General features: G+C 44.2%; 1 protein-coding gene across 1 annotated transcript in view; it reads left to right on the plus strand.

Annotated features, from left to right (window-relative positions):
• ZFC3H1 (zinc finger, C3H1-type containing) overlaps positions 1–10,205 on the plus strand; it is a gene marked incomplete at its 5' end in the record, with an annotated part of 38,548 nt that extends 28,343 nt beyond the window's left edge. Inside the window, 10 exons of the mRNA XM_010151990.1 lie at positions 21–219; positions 645–739; positions 1,677–1,787; positions 4,041–4,145; positions 4,239–4,404; positions 5,103–5,203; positions 6,318–6,419; positions 7,012–7,051; positions 9,171–9,233; positions 9,360–10,205. Of these exons, the coding sequence (XP_010150292.1) occupies positions 21–219; positions 645–739; positions 1,677–1,787; positions 4,041–4,145; positions 4,239–4,404; positions 5,103–5,203; positions 6,318–6,419; positions 7,012–7,051; positions 9,171–9,233; positions 9,360–9,497 (1,120 nt within the window). The remainder of the gene's footprint in view (positions 1–20; positions 220–644; positions 740–1,676; positions 1,788–4,040; positions 4,146–4,238; positions 4,405–5,102; positions 5,204–6,317; positions 6,420–7,011; positions 7,052–9,170; positions 9,234–9,359) is intronic.
• Between the last annotated feature and the right edge of the window lie 9,398 nt (positions 10,206–19,603).

Genomic DNA, 19,603 nt, shown 5'->3' on the forward strand with positions numbered 1-19,603 from the left:
AAAACTTACTTTTCTTTAAGGTGGGAGTCTGCTGCAGAACTTTGTAGATCTTTATTGGAGCTCTGCCCTGACAACTGTCAGCTCTTGGAGAGTTTGACCACCCTTTATTTGGAGATGGATCAGAGTGACAGTGCCTACAGAGTGTGGATTGGAGCATTTGAGCAGAATCCTCAGAATGCAGAAATTTTTTATCGGTTGTGTAAATTCCTTGTTTCACAGGTAATACTCCTCTCTCAAACTCGCTTTGTTGGTCTGCTGGCTTTATGAAGTTTGGCTCTTGTGCAGTGTTTCTCTTAGCAAACTCTTTGATGTTTGTAATGTCTAGTTTTCCTTTATATAGATGGGAAAATGAGAATTGGCAAGATTAGTTACATGATTAAAGGTAAAGGAATGACATTAAATCCTAAATTTGTAGCTGGGATTGTTCTTATCCAGTCTTATATCCTCATGCAAGAATAGACGTTAACAGTAAACCCTGTAACGCGTTTCCAGCATCTTTTCCTGCTACCCACTGGCTGACTCGGTAGCGTTGCAGGGAGAGAAACACTATCTGTTATTTATTGTGCTTAAATTGTTATTGTCATTTTCAGGTTAATGTCTGATTTTAAACTTTTTTCTTTTCAAAAAATAAAACCCCGAAACAGGAAAGGTCAAGCAGTATTCTTCCACTGTTACAAGATTTTGTGGCAGCTTTCTTTGAGAATACACGCCAACAGCACAGTCCCATGGATCTCTTAAGGTACACTTAGAGTATTTTTTTAATTTAAATTTCAGCAATATTGGCATTTTTTTTTAAACCAAAACAGTGTAGAGCTTTTAAACTCCTATTTTTACCTTGACATGTTTTGCTAAAATTTCAGTGAATTATGGTTTGGTAGTTTATAAGGGTTATACTTGTTTTTTGTGCATATACACTCAAGTTGTAAACCCACAAGCATTTAGAGATGAAGCAGCCACCAAGTTTAATGTCTGGATTTGGGGAATGGAAATCGGTCATAGGTATGCCAAGGTTGGTTGTGTGTGGCTTTGCTTGAAATCTTTCTCTCTTAAAGCTAGGAGCCTAAAACTGCATACCTAAAATACTATAGTTAGGCACTTGGAAAAGACCTTAATCCAGAGGTCCAGCATGCTGTTAATGAGCATATTATTAGTGCTGAAAAGGCATAGGTTTGTATCTAGCCAGCTGATTTTTCCACTTGATTTTTATCACTTAATTGGGAGACTGATTGAAGTTTTGAAATATGCAAGTTCCCTATAGTTAAAATAGATGCCTCTGAAGGCCTTCAAAAGAACACTTTCTGTGCTGAAGCTCATGTTGATGAGGTTTTAAAATGTTTTTGTCTCCAGGTTAGGTGTTTGGTGCTATTTCTGCTTACATATGTTTACATTACACTAAGCACTGGCAGTGCTCCTTAGCTGACTGTAGGTGATTGTACCTTACGTGATGTGTTTTGGGAGGGGGAATTCTGAGGTGTGAAGGAACATTTAACGTTGTACATAATGAGGGAGTAAATGCTTTCTATATAAACTGTTTATATTTCCGTGTAATGCTTTCTGTATAAATGAAAAATTTATCTCTCTTAAATGTCCCATGAACTGGATTTTGGAACGGATAATCCTCGCAGGGCTCTTCCATGTGGAGGTTTATTCTCATTACTGCTTTTTTTCTCTTACAGATATCTCTTGAATTTTCCAATGCCAATTGAATTTAAAACACCTCACTACAAAGAACATCTTACAGATGATGCTGTAAACCAGCAAGTCCCATATCTCTGGCAGATATACTGGTGAGACTATTTTATAAAGTATTACTGAAAACAGCTATTGGGTCTAAGGAAATTGCATTGTCAGTAGCAGGACACTTGTTACTTGCCTAAGGGTAGATCACTTTGGGTTCTTTCAAGAAATGATCTGCAGTCCTTAGAGAGCCTACCTGCCTGCTGCACAACAGAGACAGTTCTATAGAACTGTGAATTGCATGTCAACTGAAATTCTCCACTTGAGAAATCAGTCAGAAATTCTGCCCAGTGGGAACAGTAACAGCTGTGTTCACGTGACAACTATTTTGTTTTACTTTTTTTGTTTTAGGTCGCTACTCCTAATAGCGTTCTTTTTCAGGCTTTCAGTTGTCTCCCTTCTATTTTACAATCGTTCCCCTGCTCCGTTTAACTCTTGTTTAACCCTGGTCTCCCCACCCCTCCCCTAACTCACTATTTCAGCTGTTCATGGAGCTACTGTCAACAGACTATAAATTTGGAACTAGCCACAGAGGCCCCTCTGTAGCGAAGTGACCTTTTCCTCTGCAAGAGAATGCAAAGGTGACAGATCTTTGTCATGTATGCACAATCTTTTGTTTCTTCCACCATTGCTTTTGATAGCAGCAATATCCAGGGTTGGCAAGCACCCAAGTATTAGCCATCTGTGACTTACACCACTATAACTGTGGTTACTGAGCTGTTGGCTTAGGCTGTTTAAGAAGCTTACCACTTCATGGTCTGGGTTTGTCAATTTTCACAAGTAGCTATTTGGCTTTTCAGACAAGTAAAGGGGCAAAGATGATAATACTTCACGTACTGAGTGAGGACTCCTCAGAACTGCAGCACTGTTGCTTATAGTTTTTAAATGGTGGACAACTTATAAACAGGTAAAACGTATGGTTTTTGAGAAAATCTTCATATAAGGTTTGATTAAGTTATTTTAATGTTTTTTTGATATTGTCCATTAATAACAATTTAAATTGTGTTTTAGAAAATACCGCTTCAAGTTCAATTTCAAGTTTGGTTCTTGCACAGTAGAAACGTTGTTAGACGCTTGAGGTCACTGTTCGGTCATTAGGGACCTTAACTTAAGCTCAGATGCTCCTGTATTTTAGCACCTGTTTCTGGGATGAAAATGAGTCCTCTTGAAGTAGGTGTTTAAATTACTTTCAGAGCTCTTAACTGGGTGCTTCTGTGGTTGAGGTGTGCTACAATAAGTGCCTAGGTATTTGAGACTATGTATCGGTCTTTTTTCAGGTACAGAAGGCAAAGTAAAAAAACAAAAATTCACTTTTGCCAAATGAAAATAGATTGAAATCAGCAAAGCCTCAAAGCTCAAGGAGCAGCGTTTCATTTGGAAAGACCATTGTGCATGTGTGCGCACAAACGTATACCCACACTTCTTAACAAGAGTAGCACATTGGTGGTGTAGTTCTCGGGGAAATCAGGCACTCCGATGTGACTGTAGTCAGCAGGCCTCTGTAGCCAGGTAGCAACGTCAGCTCTACCTTATTTAGTCTTCCTCTTCATGAAGGTGGGGTTTGATTTCCCCTCTTATGACTTAGTGAAAGTATTACTTTTTTTCACAGTTACTTCACGCTTTGGAGTCAGGGTTATTCGCTGAGTCTTGTTCCAAAGATGTGTCTGCTTCTGTCTTTGAGGTCCTGTATGTTCGTGTGACCCTGCTTCTTTGAGGGGCTGTGGAACAAAATTAAGGGGTTTTGACTGTTCTTGTCAGTTCAGTAGGTTTTTTTTTGTTGTTGGGTTCCCCCCCCCCTTTTTTTGTTGGGGTTCCCCCCCCCCCCCCGACATGATCAGCATATTTCTACCCCAGATCCTCCGTAGTATTTGCTTCAGGACACTAATTTTGTTGCCATGATCTGATACCATTTCTCAAGTGGTTTTAATCCAACTTTGAAATTTATAGTTCTGGAGCTCTCCATGTGGAAGCTCGAGACTTGTCTCCATTCTGTAGCAGTCAGAGCATCCCTATCACAAGGTTTGCTCAGAGGGTACTTTACAAGCGTGGAAGACAATTCATAGTATTTATTTGCTATTTAAGTGTTGCATTCCAAACTGCGTGGGTTCTGTGTCATTCCCTGCTATCTGCAGTTAAGGGTTACCCATTTTAATAAGTTGACTGATAAATTAGTCCATAATGCTGCTAAACTGAGTTTTTCTTGTGTCTCAGAATGGGAAACTTTTCATTCTTTCTTACTCTTAATATGTAAGAATATGCATTGTTTATCACATGCAACGCTTTTTAACTTTCAACATAAACAGTTTGTGCCAGTCTCTCCACGCGAGTGTCGGTGAAGCACTGGATGCTTACGAAGCAGCGCTGGGGGCGGTGATGCAGCAGGAAACTGTTCAGAGCATCTGGCTGGAGTAAGTTGTTAAGGAAGGAAAGTAAATTAATCTCAAATCTATTAAGTGAAGGCTATCAGAACCATCTTTTCTGTTTATTTTTTTTTCTTCCAGTTACCTTGTTTTTATCAATAGCAAAGTTGTTGGATCCAACAACAAAGTTCAAGAATTCAAGCTTTTTACTGACCTAGTGAACAGATGTCTGGTTACAGTCCCCACACGATACCCAATTCCTTTTAGTACTGCTGATTATTGGACCAATTATGAGTTTCATAATAAGGTAAAAATGTGTCTGTGGACAGTTTTGATTAAACAGACTGATGACCTTTGAGCAGGTACCTCTGATTTTACTTGTTCAAATACATGAATTGTTCAAGTATACGAACACTGAGAGCTAGAAATTGTAGAAACAGGTATGTGTGTTCTGAGCAGAAGGCTATCTAGCAGTCACCTTTTGAATAAAGGGTGTGTAAGCAAAGAGAAACTTAATTATGGCATGCTTTAGTACTGTGAATACAGGGGTTAATGACAGACTGTTCTTTCCTGGGGAAGAGAGAGAATGTGTGAGAGAGGGAAGAGATGGTTGGGCAAGAGGAGTCTGCAGAGCTGTGCCCTTTCAGATGGAAACAGTGTTTAAACTGACAGTTGATCATAGAAATTACAGTGGTTGAGAAACAGAAGAAATAAGGTAGAAATAAGAGCAAAAACAGGTTGAGCACTTAGACTTAGAAATCCTGGGTCACATATTACTAACATCTAGTGCATTTCTTTTTACGCACTAGTGCAGGGTAGAAGGACTAAAATGCGTGGTGTAAGCACCTTGACACCAACTTCTTATGCAGGTTGATTTCTGTATCCTTCAGGGATAAGCTTTGCGGTTGGTAAGGTTTGTAGGTGGTAAATCACTTTAGTCACAATGTTCCTAGTTTGTCACTCCAGCTATGAAGTGGATTAATGTTCATAATTCAAATCCTACAGGTAATTCTTTTTTATTTGAGCTGCATTCCAAAATCTCAACATTCCAAAACCTTGGAACGGTTTTGTTCTACCATGCCTGCTAATCCTGGACTTGCACTGAGGTACGTAAAAGTACTCATAATCGAGGCAAACAGCTGGTTAACATAACTACTGGTTTTTGTGCAAGTTATGCATGATTTGCTTCCTACTTGAAAAGCAAAACTTCCTCTGTTACTGCACGTTGCTTGAGCCGTAGCGTGCCTTTGGATGTAATCTCAGTCCATCTTGTATTTGACAGGGTTCTGTTCTGCCTACAGAAAGGTTATAATGATACAGGGATTAACTCGGCATTGTACGTGATGAGTACAGTCAATCACAACCTAACGTGTCGAGGAATGTCAGATACACGTTAGTCGTCTTGTTGCTTAATGACGTGTTGAAAGTATAATTCCGAATGACTGGATACACCAGTGTGTGACAGAGCTAAATACATGTCAAGTTAAGCCTTAAGGTTTAGCAAAAACAAGCCGTTCTTTTGAAAAAACTCTAGGGGGGACACAAAGTTAGTGTAAGCATCACACTGATTCTTACTGGAACAGTATTCTAGGACTAGGGAGTCCATATTTTACCATAATCAGCTGCAGTGATCTCATGAATACTTGATTGCATCGTTTTGGAAAGTCCCCCAGACACTGTTCGTCATCGGTAGTGACCCCAAAGAATTCAGAGCAAGACTTGAAACAAGTGTGTGTGGCTGGGGGCGCGGGGAGGGTACGGCACACCCACCTGTGGCACACGGCGTTCAGCGGCCGTGTTTTCAGCCCAGTTGTCTGTCTAGATGGAACTTGCATCTTCCTTAGACAGCCTTGACACTGCATGCAGCGGGTGAGTGGAACTGACTGAGCAGTCTCCCAGTCACATGACTATGAAGCTAATTAGCTGCCTCTCAAATATACAGTTACCTTGTGCTTGCTGAAAATGGGTGGTGTTGTGTGCCAAGATCCTATTTGCTCTCTGATTTCACACTTAGTTATTCTCTGAGAGCGAATCTTAACTCCTTTCTGAGAGCATGTTCAGCAAATATTGTATATGGTCACTTGGGTTTCTTTTCCCTACTTGCAGCTCTTGGCTCAGGTTAGGTCTAACGTATTTTGTGTACTGTGTTTGTGTCTCTGGATTGCTTTTCTGTTCCCAGTGATTAGAGCAGTATTCCTTTCTCATGAATGCCTTTTACAGACTGCTTCTGCAATACTGGGAGGAGAGCAATGTTCAGATTCTGAAACTGCAAGCCAAGATGTTTACATATAATATCCCAACATGCCTGGCCATCTGGAAAATGTAATGCAACAGTCATACATCTGTTTTCATAGATATTGCTTTTGTTTATCAGGTTTACATCACAAAGGTAAATCTGTAATGTCCTTCCAATTGGGCTTGTACTGGAAGTCTCTTTCATTAGCTTATTATTTAAACAGTAACTGTTTGTTACAACAGACAGAGGTACTGTCACTTCTTTAAATGAGAAATGGAATGTCTCTCTTGGGGAAACTTATGTGAATGGATATTATGCAGATAAATATGAATGATGTATTTACAAGTTGCCTTTTTAATTCAACTATTGACTTCTGTCTCCCCCTCTCTACCCTCCCCTTTATATATCACAATAGCAGTAATCTCCATTATCCAGGGATGCTGAACTGATCTTTTTCTTCAGTGTTTGTTCATAATGGGGAACCACTGAAATGTCTTGCTCATGTAAGGTTGTTTTTAAAAAATGACTATTCATCTTCTTGCTGTAGATTAACATCATTGGAAGTTAGTCAGTTTCCTCTTAAGGAATTTGTAATTCCATTCCACAGTCAGTATTCTGCCTCTAATGGCATTAAAAATCATTCAAGAATAAATCTCTTTATATATTTCTTTTCCTCAGAGCCATTGCTGCCGAATGCTTTCTAATGGGACAGAGAGAAGTAAGTCAACACAGCTTACTGAGTAATTAAAAAATTCTGTAGAACGCCTTTCATGCCTTGGCTTTATCCAAAGCAGTGGTTGTCTCCTATACCCAAGATTTCTAGACAGTTGAAATATTATATAAACACCAAAGCATTTGCCTCAGGTGTGAGAAATACCTTTGGCGATCACGGTAGAGTGGAGTATATCATGAGTACTTGTGCATACTGTGTGTATCTTTCCCTTACTGGGGGGAGGGGAGAGATGCTGTATTCTCCCACTTTTGGGGAGTGTTTTACACCTGGAGGAGATTGCTAGCAGTTAAGATACAGTAGAGAGAAGGAAGGGTGGTTGTGCTGGGAGATGCTGATGACCTTCTTAACAGGTGGCTGGAAGGGCGGGTCTGCCAAGCCCCAGTGCATGTACGTAGCGTTTGAGTAGTTCCCGACCCCACCAAAGACAACGGGTTCTGTTTCTTCCAGAATACAAAGGTTACTTACTGGTACTTTAGGGAGGGAAATACTTTTTCAGTCTGTATACAGATACAAGAGGTTTTGGGCACAGCAGCTGAGATAGTGTTCAGTTCCAACAGAATGGATCTTCCTGGTGGTGTTGCTGTCCCCTTCAAAATATCCTGCCTGTGGAAAGATGCTGCGTACTGGGGGGTCAGGAGGCCCTGGCTTTGTGATGCACCACTTGCTTGTGGTGTTTGAGCTACTTCTGTGCTGTATCTTGTTTTGTGGCGTTCTTGTCATGGCTGATTCTCAGCATCCTCCTTTTCTGTTAGTGTTTCTTTGAAATGGTATTAAAGCTTTAACCAATTCCCAGTGGGCAGCATGGCTATTGTTAGACTCACGTATGAAATCTTCTCTATCCTTTTTTTACTGTCTCCTAGAATGTTTAAAGAAAACACCCCCCAGGCAGGCAGTTATTTGGTTTGTAAGATCAAATGGTTCAAAGTCAGGAGATATCAAAGGCACGGTTGCCTATTCAACCTTAATTCTGTCTCTGTGTTGATGGTTTGGTGTAATCTGTAATTAGTCACAGATCCCTGCTTCAGTCATTGTATTAGATGGACTGCATTTTCAGGCACTGCTTGTAGTGAGGCTGGTGACTTAAGATCCACGTGTTGGGTTAGAAACACTCTTTTCGACTTTCCAGTGAATCAAAAAGAGGGTCATTAAAGAAAAGGAACTAAGTGGAGTGAAGGCATATGTACCACATTGTAGCTGGATTACACCCAGAAGAAATCTTGTGGTTTTCTTCTGCAACCACCTGACTAACTATACGGTGTGGAGCAAAATCACTGAAGTAGGCAGACACAGGGCAGTTGGGTTGTGTTTTTGGGGGGTGCGGGCTTAGTCTGGGATGTAGAGAGCACTTACAACTGTTTACGCAAATCAGCGACTGTTCTGGATAACTGGATTTTCTAGTAAACAACTAGGATATTGTTTTAAAATGGAATTGTGATTCAGGTTCTGGATTTCGTGTTCCTGGAGAGCCTGTCGTATTGCTTCAGAGGTCACAAAGGTTTGCAAAAAGAGTATAAAAATGGGTGGGAGTATTTAAAATGCCAACAAATACCTCCCCGATTGAATCCCTCATTCAGGTTGGTATTTGAGATACCAGTAGTTGAAAGAGACTGGAATGAATACTTGCATTAAACACTTTGCTTTATTTCCCACCATAAAGTGGTAAAACCATTTTTCTCTTTAGAGTTTCGCAGACACGTACAGCTTGTTTAAAGCACAGGTAGATGCTGAAGGAAAAAAGCCTATGAACCAGTTATTTTCATTGCAGGGTTGGGATGGTACGCAGTAAGCGAGACCTTGAGACTACCTAGAGTGGTGACAGATACTCAGTAAGCCACTTCATTCCCTGAGCGTGTTCCGTCCTGTGCAATGAATGAGGCAAGAGTCTTGTGAAGAAAAATAGAATGTCATCATGTAGTTAACCATCTGCATACAAGGGTCAGAATTAAGGTCAGACATAAACTTGCCTTTGCTTTTAGTAGCAATTTAATGCTTGACTCGAACTCTTTTAAAAACAGGTTTTTAAAATCATTGCAGGTGACTTTTGTGCTTCACATGGCTCATCTGGAGTGCGTGCCGACTTCTAATACTTGTTTTTATTTTACAGGTCCAGCACTTATATCAGAGAGCCCTTCAGAAGTTACCTCTATGTGCAACACTGTGGAAAGATGTAATGTTTTCTCCTTATGATTCAGTTTGAGGTTTCTTTATAAATTTTCTGCATATCCCATATCCATAGATGTGGTGATGCTCAAGCTCTGGCTAAATCTTATATCTGCTTCCCCATCTCTTACAGCAACTCTTGTTTGAAGCATCAGGAGGAGGTAAAACTGATAACCTGAGAAAACTAGTTTCCAAGTGCCAAGAGGTTGGAGTCAGCCTAGATGAGCTTTTAAATTTAAACACTTACAGAACAGAAAGCAAGAATCACTGAACGCTGTGGGTATGGTCACCCATAAATCCCATTAAATGCCAAAATCAGTTGAATGATTCTTCAGGCTGATCCATGCCTAAGGTCTGTGTAAGGCAGATGAGTATTGCTGAGCATATCGAGTCTCCAGTCTGCTTTCCTTCAACCTGGAAACAATTAACATGACCCTCCTGGAAAAATGAACTCCCTGTCTGGCCTTGCTTCTGGGCCCTGCCAGATTCTCATAACTTCATGTACGTAAGTATAGTTAATCAAAATGACAGACGTTATTTTTTTTATGTTTTCTTTTTATTTTCCGTTTTCTTTGTGTTGCTGTTCCTGATTCACTTGACACTCTCGCTGATGCCTGAGAGATCTGTGTTTGGGATTAATTTACTGGGCTGTGTTTACAGTAAAAAGCAAGTAGTCCATTTTGGGTTTTTCCTTTTTTAAACCTTTTTTGAGACTTTTTCATTACAGGATTTAAAACAAAAGCAGCCGCTCTTAAGGGAAGTGTAACTGCCGTGGCCACAAGTATGCTTCTTGCACTTGAAGGCTCTAAGAGGGTTGCTTACTGCCCTTTTCTGCATTGGACTCACGGCAGAGACTATTAAACTTGAAGATTAAAGAAACTATTGCAAATGCCAGTGCATCAGAACCTAAGAGTGGTCAATTATGTGCAATTTTTTGTAAAGAAATTAATTTATAATAAAGTTTAACAGTTTAAAGAAAGTTAATATTGATCTGTTTTGTGTTGGTACTACCCTGTAGTATTACAGGTGTTTCTGCAGAGAGGTTTTCAATACAAGCTTTTAAAAAACCAGGAAAAGCTGTTGTCCCTTGTTATTTGGATCAAAAGGTAGGCAAAGGGGTTGAGCTGCCTGTTGTGGATGCAGCATAACTACGTCTCTGTGGGGGTTTTTTCCTCCTCTTGCCTCGGGAATGCAGATGTTTGTCCCATAACAACCATTACTGTCAGCAGTACCAGTGCAGTAATGGGAAATAGGTTTAGTATTTTGTCCTCCCACCCGTAGTGAGGCTTGCTTTCCCAAGTGACCCCACGCGCATGGCAGGGGTACTGTTGGCCCACTGAGCCGGTGATGGGGCTGCTTGCATCAGGTTGGCTTTCCACCTGTTTGTCTGTGCTAAGCCATGGTAAAAGATGGTTGTGGTGCCTTGGGCGTAGGCAGTGTAGGAAGGCGCCACAAGGGCAGCGGGTGAGCGGTCTTCAGGTTTGCGAACGAGGCTGGGTGGTTCGTGACATGTAACTTTCAAACCCCTTCCTTCATCTGAAGTTACACCTGAAGCAGCTCTCCTAAAGGGGAGAGAAGTAGGAAGTACTGGTTTTGATCCTAGGGGAATGGAGGGGGATGCTGCGCCTTAAGTCCTTTATAGACAACTCTTGTATTTAAGCATGAATTACAAAATCAGTAAGATTTCAAATACACACTTTATTGACCAGGTTCTCCTGCAGACTGTGAAACCAGTATCAGAAAAGCTGACTCTAACCCGTTCTTCACTGTAGTGGAGTGGCATCCTGATTTCTTCAAACTTCTTGTGTGGTGCAGCTCAGAATGAAAAAGGTATAGACCATGAAAGTACAGTATTTAACTATTTTGTTAAAAACCACTTCATACATGCATAAAAGCATGCTAAATGCTGGCTTGCACATGCTGCTCAAAAACTCCTTCAGAATTTGTCTTCAGACCTTTGCTGATAAGCAGGTGATCATCTCCTGCAGCAGCACTGAAAACGCCTGCAGTGTTGACTCTGTTGTGATACTGTTTTACCTATTCTGCTGTTAAAAATGGAAAAGCGTAACCCTGTGAAGTGTTACAGCACTCTTCATGCCCACTTAGGCTTTCCCTAGCCTAGGCTTCTCTTGTAGTTGGGATGGAGTCGCCTTGCCTTGCTGTAGAGTGACTTAAGCCTGGTGTCCCTTCCTAAGGAGATCTTAGGCTTAGATCTTGTCAAGGATTAATCACAGGGGCTCTGCCTTAATGGCTTCTTGCATACTTGGAGATACAGGGAGGGGGAACGAAAACCCTGCAGTGTTGTGTCTTCCATTGGCCTTAATCCATACTGTTTTAATTAAAATACTCCCACTTTATATCTGGCCTTTTTACCCAATTTTTCTCGGCTCAATGGTATGTGAAAGTGACTTGTTGTAATGGGAATTGTTCATGTAGGAGCTGAAGCGAACAAGTGTGAGGAAGCTGTGTATTCCCTGGGGCAGCATGAGCACTTTTTTTTTTTTTTTTACCCAAGCAAGAACTGGAGTGCTGGGAAACAGGGGGCAGCCAGGAAGGAGTTAGAGCTTCTGCAGGCCTGTGGGTAGCACTGTGGCCTTTCCGTGTGCCACGTAGTTCCACAGAAAGAATTCTGTGCAAGAAATGAGGTGGTTTCTTTCCATCATTTGCAAAGCTTCATTAATTCACCCCCAAGAATGAAATTTAACCAAGGCTATTAAATTAACCTATGTATTAGTCTCTTAAGTTAGTGCTCTCTCCTGAGGACTCTCTTCTCCAAGAAACACGTTTCAGTTTAACGGGCAGTGGTGGTGAATAACTGGGAAGAAAGGATAACTCGGGCAGGCAGAATGCTAGCTGATGAAGGGGAAAATGTTAGCAGGAAAGCGCAGTAATCTTTAACATAGAACTCTGCTGCTACTTGTTCTGTGCTCGGAATGGTGGCTTTATGAATAGAGATCTGATTTTTTTGGCCTTTAGTTTCAGTCTTTCTGGAAACGAAGTCCAGGTCTGTATAACAGTACTGCACTGAACTACTGCTGCTGCAGTGCTGTTCACTTCCTGGCTATTGCAGAGACGCAGCGGAACGAACAAAACATTCGGCCGCACTTAGGAAGGGGAAGAAGTAGTGGAAATCATTCACTGCTTGGTTTTATTTAGCACATCCAGTGCCCTGCTTGAAGATCATCTCTTTCAGTACCGGTCATTTTCGTGCTTAGCCGGTTTATGGTATGGCATGCTGTTTGCTTCTCACCGAAGTTCACTTGTCACCGAGCTTTGTTACTGGTCCACGCTCCAGAGCTGCAAGGTGAAGACGTGTTGGAAAGTGGGTGCAGAGTAAGGGGAGGTGAGCAGAAGGGTTTATAGAGGATAGTTTAGGTAAGAAATTTGGATAGAAAGGCTTAAAGTAGTCTTTTACTTTCCGAGGTAATGGAGACTTGTGTTTTCCTATTATCTTTTAAGTGTTGGGATAAGGAGTAGTATTTCTCTGCAAGACCCATCTTCTTTTCGCTGGGTTCAAGGATGACCCTATTCATTCTTCTCGGCCCACTGGCTAATTGCAATTTATATAGCAATATTTATTGGGAATTACCAACTCTTACAAGGAGATGTGGCTGCCACATCACGTTCCACAGGTGCTGTTTGAGGTGAAAGAGTTGAAAACTTGCAGTGCATATTTCCTGGTTTATGCATAAACTTCAAAAAGGTCCAGGAACTTTCAGTGTCGCAGGAGTTTTAGGTGAAGCGAAGGGGTGAGCAGGTTCCCCCGATCTCAGTAGCAGCAGGGGTACAGACCTTTCAGGAGGACTATGAAGAGGCTGGCAAACAGAAGAGATGGAGGTGTGCAGGAAGCCGAGGACATGAGCCGACTGCCGCTGTCAGACGAGAGCAGTAAGTAAACGTCAGCAGCGCGGTGACGAGGGCGCGCAGCCGGCACGGTGTTGGCGCAAGAAGCTTGATGCAGTGTGCAGGCTGCGCTGGAGCTGTTCCAGCTGCCCCGCTGCCTCCTGCAAGTCTCGGCGCCGTCCTGAACTCGGCGGGCAGCTGGTGCTCTCACGTTCTTCCACTGAGAGGTCCCTACCCAGGGCCCGCCTCACCATTCATGACTGAGACAAAGCGGAGTTCTCGTGCTGTGACTCACAGGCTCTTCTGCGCTTCTAGAAATAACCCGTTTGCACTGAATTACATTAATTTCACGTTCAATGTGCTGCTTCTATTTGGGGGCCTGTCATGGTTTAGCCCCAGCTGGCAACTAAGCACTGTGCAGCTGCTCGCTCGATTTTTCCCCCCTGCCCCGAGGTGGGATGAGGAGAGAACTGATAGAAAAACCTGATGGGTTGAAATAAAACCAGTTGAATAGGACAGGAAAGGGAGACGAAACAATAATGTTACTGATAAAGGAGTATAGAAACCCAAGTGGTGCACAGTACAGTGCTTGTGCCTCCTGTTACCCAAAGTGTAACAATGAGAAAAGCCTCAAACTGTTCCTAGAGCCTGGGACTGTGAGGCAGGACCCTATGGTGTCCGTTTCCCTTCACTTACGTGACTTCATCTTCAAGTTTCTTGAACTTCTGCAAGGGGAAAGGAGAGGGAGCAGTGAGTCAAACGAAAAAGGAAGAAGGATCCCACTAGGAGTTACCTTCTTGTAAGGAATGTAGTGAGCATTTGCTCCTTGACTTAACAACTTGCACGACAGCTTTTTTTTTTTTTTTAGAAGTGCACCTTCTGAGGTGGTACACAGCTTCGAGTGTTGTGGAGCTGCGGAAAAAGCCCTGCTAACCAGCCACAGAGATAATTAAGGGACCGGAGCACCTCACGTATGAGGAAAGGCAGCAAGAGCTGGGACGCTGCAGCCTGAAGGAGGCTCAGGGGAAGATCTTAGTGTTGCATACAGAAGGATGGAGCCAAGCTCTGCTTAGCGTAGCCTGGGGAGAGGACTAGCAGCAGCTGGGCACAAACTGAAACACAGTGAGGTTTCAGCTGAACATCAGAAAACGCTTTTTACTGTGAGGGTGACCGAGCACGGGCACACATTGCCCACAGAGGTGATGGAGTCTCCGTTCTTGAAGATGTTCAAAAGCCGTCAGGGCATGGTCCTGGGCAGCTGGCTCCAGGTGACCCAGCATGAGCAGGGGCTCGGGCCAGATGACCTCCACAGGTCCCTTCCAACCTCACCCAGCCTGTGATTCTGTCATGTTGCCGGTGCAAGTTAAATCCATGTGCTTTCACCTCCTTTGAACAGCACCAGGCCCTCATGGCATTTGTGCTCCATCCATCAAGGGCAGAAAGCATGGAGCCAGGCCAGCAATCCAGGCTCTTTCCTACAGTCCCTGGCTGAGGCAGAGCTGGGAGCATGCAATCTTCTGCACTGGGCTAACTTTGTAAATACTTCTTCTCTTGCGGTATCCCGCAGCCTAAGAGCTTTCTTACGGAGTTTGTTGTGCTTTTATTGAGATACTCTCCCACTGCACACCCTTTGTTTTATGTAGTCAGCACAGGGATTGCAGTTACTGGTAGAGACTTCCTGCCCAGCTCTATTTCTGGATAACCATGGCCTCCAGTGAAAGGTGGATTTTAGTTCTGCTTTAGGTGATTGGCAGAAGTGAAAAAGACTAAGGATGCTTGTTGGTCCTTGTCCGGCAGGAGGTTGAGACCCTGCCTCAGCTCTGCGAGGGTCAGGTGTAGAACTGGCTCACTCTCACAGTCCTTCAGGCACACTCCTTGTGCACCTGTGCTGGTGCTGCCCTCAGGGCATGAACCACTACTCAAAGGAGTAGCTAACTTCCCAAAGTGACAGAATCCCACAAAACATCAGAAATTCACATCCTCTTCGGAGGAGCTAAGTGAAAAGGGGGTGTGAAGACTTCCACACCCTCCAGCTTTCCTGAAGGGCACTTCAGGAAACTGAGGCATGGAGACTAAAAGCAGCACATGTCCTTAAACCTCCTGCCGTTTCACCTGAGACCAGGGGTCATCCTGCTGTTGCTTTAGGGAGTGGTCAGGAATGAGAGCAGGAAAGGACTGTTTTCCAGCGTCGGTCAGTATTTCGTGCCTGGGGGTATCTGTTGCTCTGAAAACCGAGCAGGGATGTTTGCTTATCCTTATCTCTAAGATTGCTTAATGTTTGCATGGAACCCTGGAACAAAATTTGGTTTAAAAGAGGATACAGACGTTAACTGCTACTTTTCTTTTTTATTGCGTACCCCTATTTTTTGTTGTCCTAGCTGAGTAGGAGATCATAAAGCAGAGTATGGCTTGTAACTGAAGCTTAAGCTTTTGAAATTGTTGGCAGTGAGTTATCTATGTGTCTGTTTGCTCTCCGTTAATGGGAGCATAAAATCCAATCGTAAAGTTTGCGGTGCTGCACCTGGGGAACTGGCAGACATGACCCTATCGTGGCTCAGTGAAATGTTGATACAGAGTAAACGCGAGGAAGCCTTTCAGTGCAGACAGCAGGGCTGGGTCTGGCAGAAAAGAGAGTGATGCCATCGTCTAAAAGTGACTTGGTTCAAAGAGTCTGAGCTGGAGAAAACTCTGCATTTTTGAAAAAGAGAATGATTTTTAATTGACTCCTCACCACTGCCACAGTATGGGGTGGCCACGGGTGATCTGCTCTTTGAGATGGTAACCCACAGTGAAACATGTGGTGACTGGACAAGGGGTAACGGGTTTAGATTGAAAGTGGGGAGATTTAGATTGGATATCAGGAAGAAGTTCTTCACAGAGAGGGTGGTGGGGCACTGGAAGAGGCTGCCCAGAGAAGCTGTGGGTGCCCCATCCATGGGAAGGGGTCAAGGCCAGGCTGGATGAGGCTTTGAGCAACCTGGTCTAGTGGAAGGTGTCCCTGCCCATGGCAGGGGGGTTGGAACTAGATGATCTTTAAGGTCCCTTCCAACCCAAACCATTCTGTGATTTCTACATCTGCCTTTTGTTTTCATGACAGCTGTCAATCTGGCTGTCATTTGTGACACTTTTTGTTAAGTCAGTCCCTTTTCTGCTCAGTTTGAGAAAAATGTGTGGCTGAGAAAGGGGTGTTGGGGAACTTCTAAGCCTGAGTCTCGAGAGCAATGGTTTCTTCCTCTTGTATTGACCGGAGTCAACGCAGCATGAGTAGGAGAGCAGAACTGTCCTTACAAGCCTGCATCTGTTCTAGTTCTGATGGTGTGATATGGGAATAGCCCGTATTTGTCAGCCCCTGCCCTCGCTATCACGTCTGCCTTTCCCATCAGCTTCCACCTTCCCTCCGGGGGCTTCCTTCTCCCCCTGAAACCTTCTGTGAACTTCCTTTCTCTCCTAGAAGAGATGTTAAGACACCTCTTTTTGCCAGGGGTGGTTGGGTTGATTTTGGTGGGAAGGTCACCAGCAAGACCTGCGCTGTTCAGACTGCTGCACAGCCAAGGGAAGCCACGCTTTGTCTGATCCCCTCTTGCTGGGACAGCAGGAAGGGGTGGGGGTGCATTCCTTACACGGCCCTAGGTGGGCCGACAAGACTGAAGCATGTTTTCAAAAGGGCAGTGGCTCTAGACTGTGCGACTGCAGGTGTGATACCATCGTCCCTGTAAAGTGGTTGAGGGAGGATCAACTAAAAACCTGCCTACACAGCGGATGAGCTCATTGGTTTGAAAAGCGACGTTCACGGGAGCGTTGAGATGGCCGAGGCTGTGCCTGGAGACAGCAGAGCAGGGTATGCGGAAGGTTTGATGAGGCATGCAGGAGGTGGTGTGTAGCAGGACCAGATTCTGCGGCGGATGCATCCTCCGGCACTGTGTGGACGGCACAGACACCTATTTCCCTCCTAAGACGAAGTCTCCAAGAGAGGGTAGTGGGCAGAGGACCCTGGTGTAGTTGGGTGCTCTGAGGCACTTGTTAAAGGGCCAGAGGTAGGCTCCCCACTTAACGATTCTCTGGGCAGAGCCTGTGTCTCCCACAGGAGTTCAGAGAGGTCAGCACCCATGCCCCAAACTAGCCCCGGGTGCTGGCGTTCGGCAGGACGGTCTGTGCTGTCCTCGCACCCAGCATGGACTCGGAAAGCGATGATAAGCCAGAGAACGCAGATGAGGGCTCCAAGATACACGTGCTGCGCTGGGAACGGCCGTGCACAACCACACCCAGCATTCCCTATCCACCAACTCAGCCTGCTTACAGCAGAGAATGTGCTTTTTATTATCGAGAGGATTTTGTTGGTCTTCCTGGGGGATTCGTTCCCTGTTGGTCTGAAATTGAAGGTTTTTGTGGTGTGTTACTGTGCTCCCTACAGCGCAGAATATGATAAAAGCATGGTGACCGTACAGGGAGCTAATTGGAAGGATCTTGTGGAAAAAGCGTATTTTCTTTAAGCAGAAGTTGGACAACTTCATAGAAGCAAATGTTTTGATGACAGTAATTCTCTCTGAGAAAGGGTTAGGCTTTTTTTGTTTCCTTTTTTCCCTTCCCTCGAATATAGAAAAAAGAAGCAGGACTCTCCTGCTCTTACAACATTTTTCAGCCAGCAACCCCAGGGCATATCTTCTGCTGAACTGTCAAAAGCCAAATATGGGAGACTTGGATAAAGCAAAAGGCTGAATTGTAGGCAACAATCCTGTTTAGGCTGCACAGAACTTCTGCCTCGTGGTTTTATAGTGGGTCTGTTTGCTCCAGCTGAGCGGTGTCCAGGAGGACTCGCCTGTGGCACTTGCGCATCAGCTCTGAAGGGAGCAGTTTTGGCTTGGTAAGTAGGAAGTCCTGCTTCCACGTGTTTTCTGGTTGTAAAGCCCCAGTATCGTCTGATGGATGGTCTGGAGAATAGCATGGAGAGAAAGATGTCACACCACGAGTAATGTAAGTGGATTTATGATTGCATGACGGGAGAAAGGAAAATGACCAGCGGAATTGATCTGGGAAGCAAGAAGTCGGTGTTTTTTGTCTGAAACCAGCACGAGTGGGTCTCGGTGTCTGTAAAGTGCCAGTGAACAAAGCCTGAGCTTTTGTTCAGCATAATCCTGCAGAGTGCTAGCTGAGTTGGTTTGAAGGCCCTGTGCCAGGGCTTTATCAGATCAACCCCGATCAAAGGTTAGACTTGATTATTATATTTGTATGTTTTCCTGCCTTTTTTTCTGTCCAATTCTGTGAAGAAGTCCAGAGGCTTTGAGTTGTGAGAAGTGTTTGTTGAAACGGAGCAATGAAAACTGTTCCAGCCTAGCCTTCTCCCACCCAACATGCAGGTGGGTGGAGAACACGGAGGTGTGACACCGGGACCTGAGCACGCTCCCTGTGTTGTACACGCTCCGGTCTCTGATGCGGTGGAAGTCCTAAACCATAGCCGGGACAAATGGCTGCATAGAGAAGCTGCAGCATTTAGGTGGCTCATGTAGGTTGTTGCAGTGAGCTGCGGTACTGACTCTTTTCTTGGCTTGTCCAGCACACTTGCTAATGTCCCACCTGCCTTAAGATTTGGAATTGGGCACTGTAACACTTCAGCAGGTTCAGGACATCACTGTCCCATCTGGCCTTCCAGATACTGTGGGTTTAAGGCTCACCTCTTTAGATGGATGAAGGAAATGGGAATGTGTACTTTTTATAGAAAAATAACTGCATAGATGTGAACAAAAGTAAATCCTGATACACTTAGTTTCCTTTATTTCCTGACCTTTCTTCCGTATGGACATGAGAAACCTCTGTACGTGATCTCCTAGCCCCCACCTTCCCTGATCTGCCTGTCTGGGGTCTGTTTTCTGTGCGTGGCTGATGAAATCCTTTTCTCTTGTGATGCTGGAGCCCTTTGATCAGTTTTATCAGTTGATCTCTTCATTGACTATTTCCTTTCTGCTGTAAAAAGTGCTCTGCCCTTACTGCCAACCGTCTTGCTGATCAAGGATGCTGTGCTTTGGGTGGAAAACCATTGAAGCCTAAGGGCTCCCGTTGTCAGACTTGTGCCCATCCCCACCACCTCCAACGGAGAGAGCCTGGGAGCATCCCTGCCACCAGAAGTCCCAGAATCCGCACAGGGAGTTTCCTCAAATTGTCTTTATGAGCTTTCTGGAAGAGGGATGACTCGCTGACCCAGGACTGAAGGGGGAAAGGAGTTTCACAACGGCACACTTGGGCACGTGGTGGCACCAGGTGCCTGACGAAGCCAGGTGGGCTTTCTCCAGCTGGTCCTGACTGCCCGTGACCTCGGATGGAAGTGGCAGAGGCCTGAGTACCGCATGACAAGACAAAGTAAGGAATCTAGGTTTCCAATGGGATGTCTGGGAATACTCTCTTAACAAGTGTCTTCCTCCGTCTGTCATCTGTCCTAGGAATTCTGCTTCTGATCGTATTACACCCACAAATCCCTTGGGGCAGGCTTTTCCTGTAATGCTTTCTCACGCCTCCCTTGCACCACAAACCCAGGGCACATTC

This window comes from Eurypyga helias, unplaced genomic scaffold (assembly GCF_000690775.1).
Source record: "Eurypyga helias isolate BGI_N326 unplaced genomic scaffold, ASM69077v1 scaffold30405, whole genome shotgun sequence".
Classification (NCBI taxonomy): Eukaryota; Metazoa; Chordata; class Aves; order Eurypygiformes; family Eurypygidae; genus Eurypyga; species Eurypyga helias.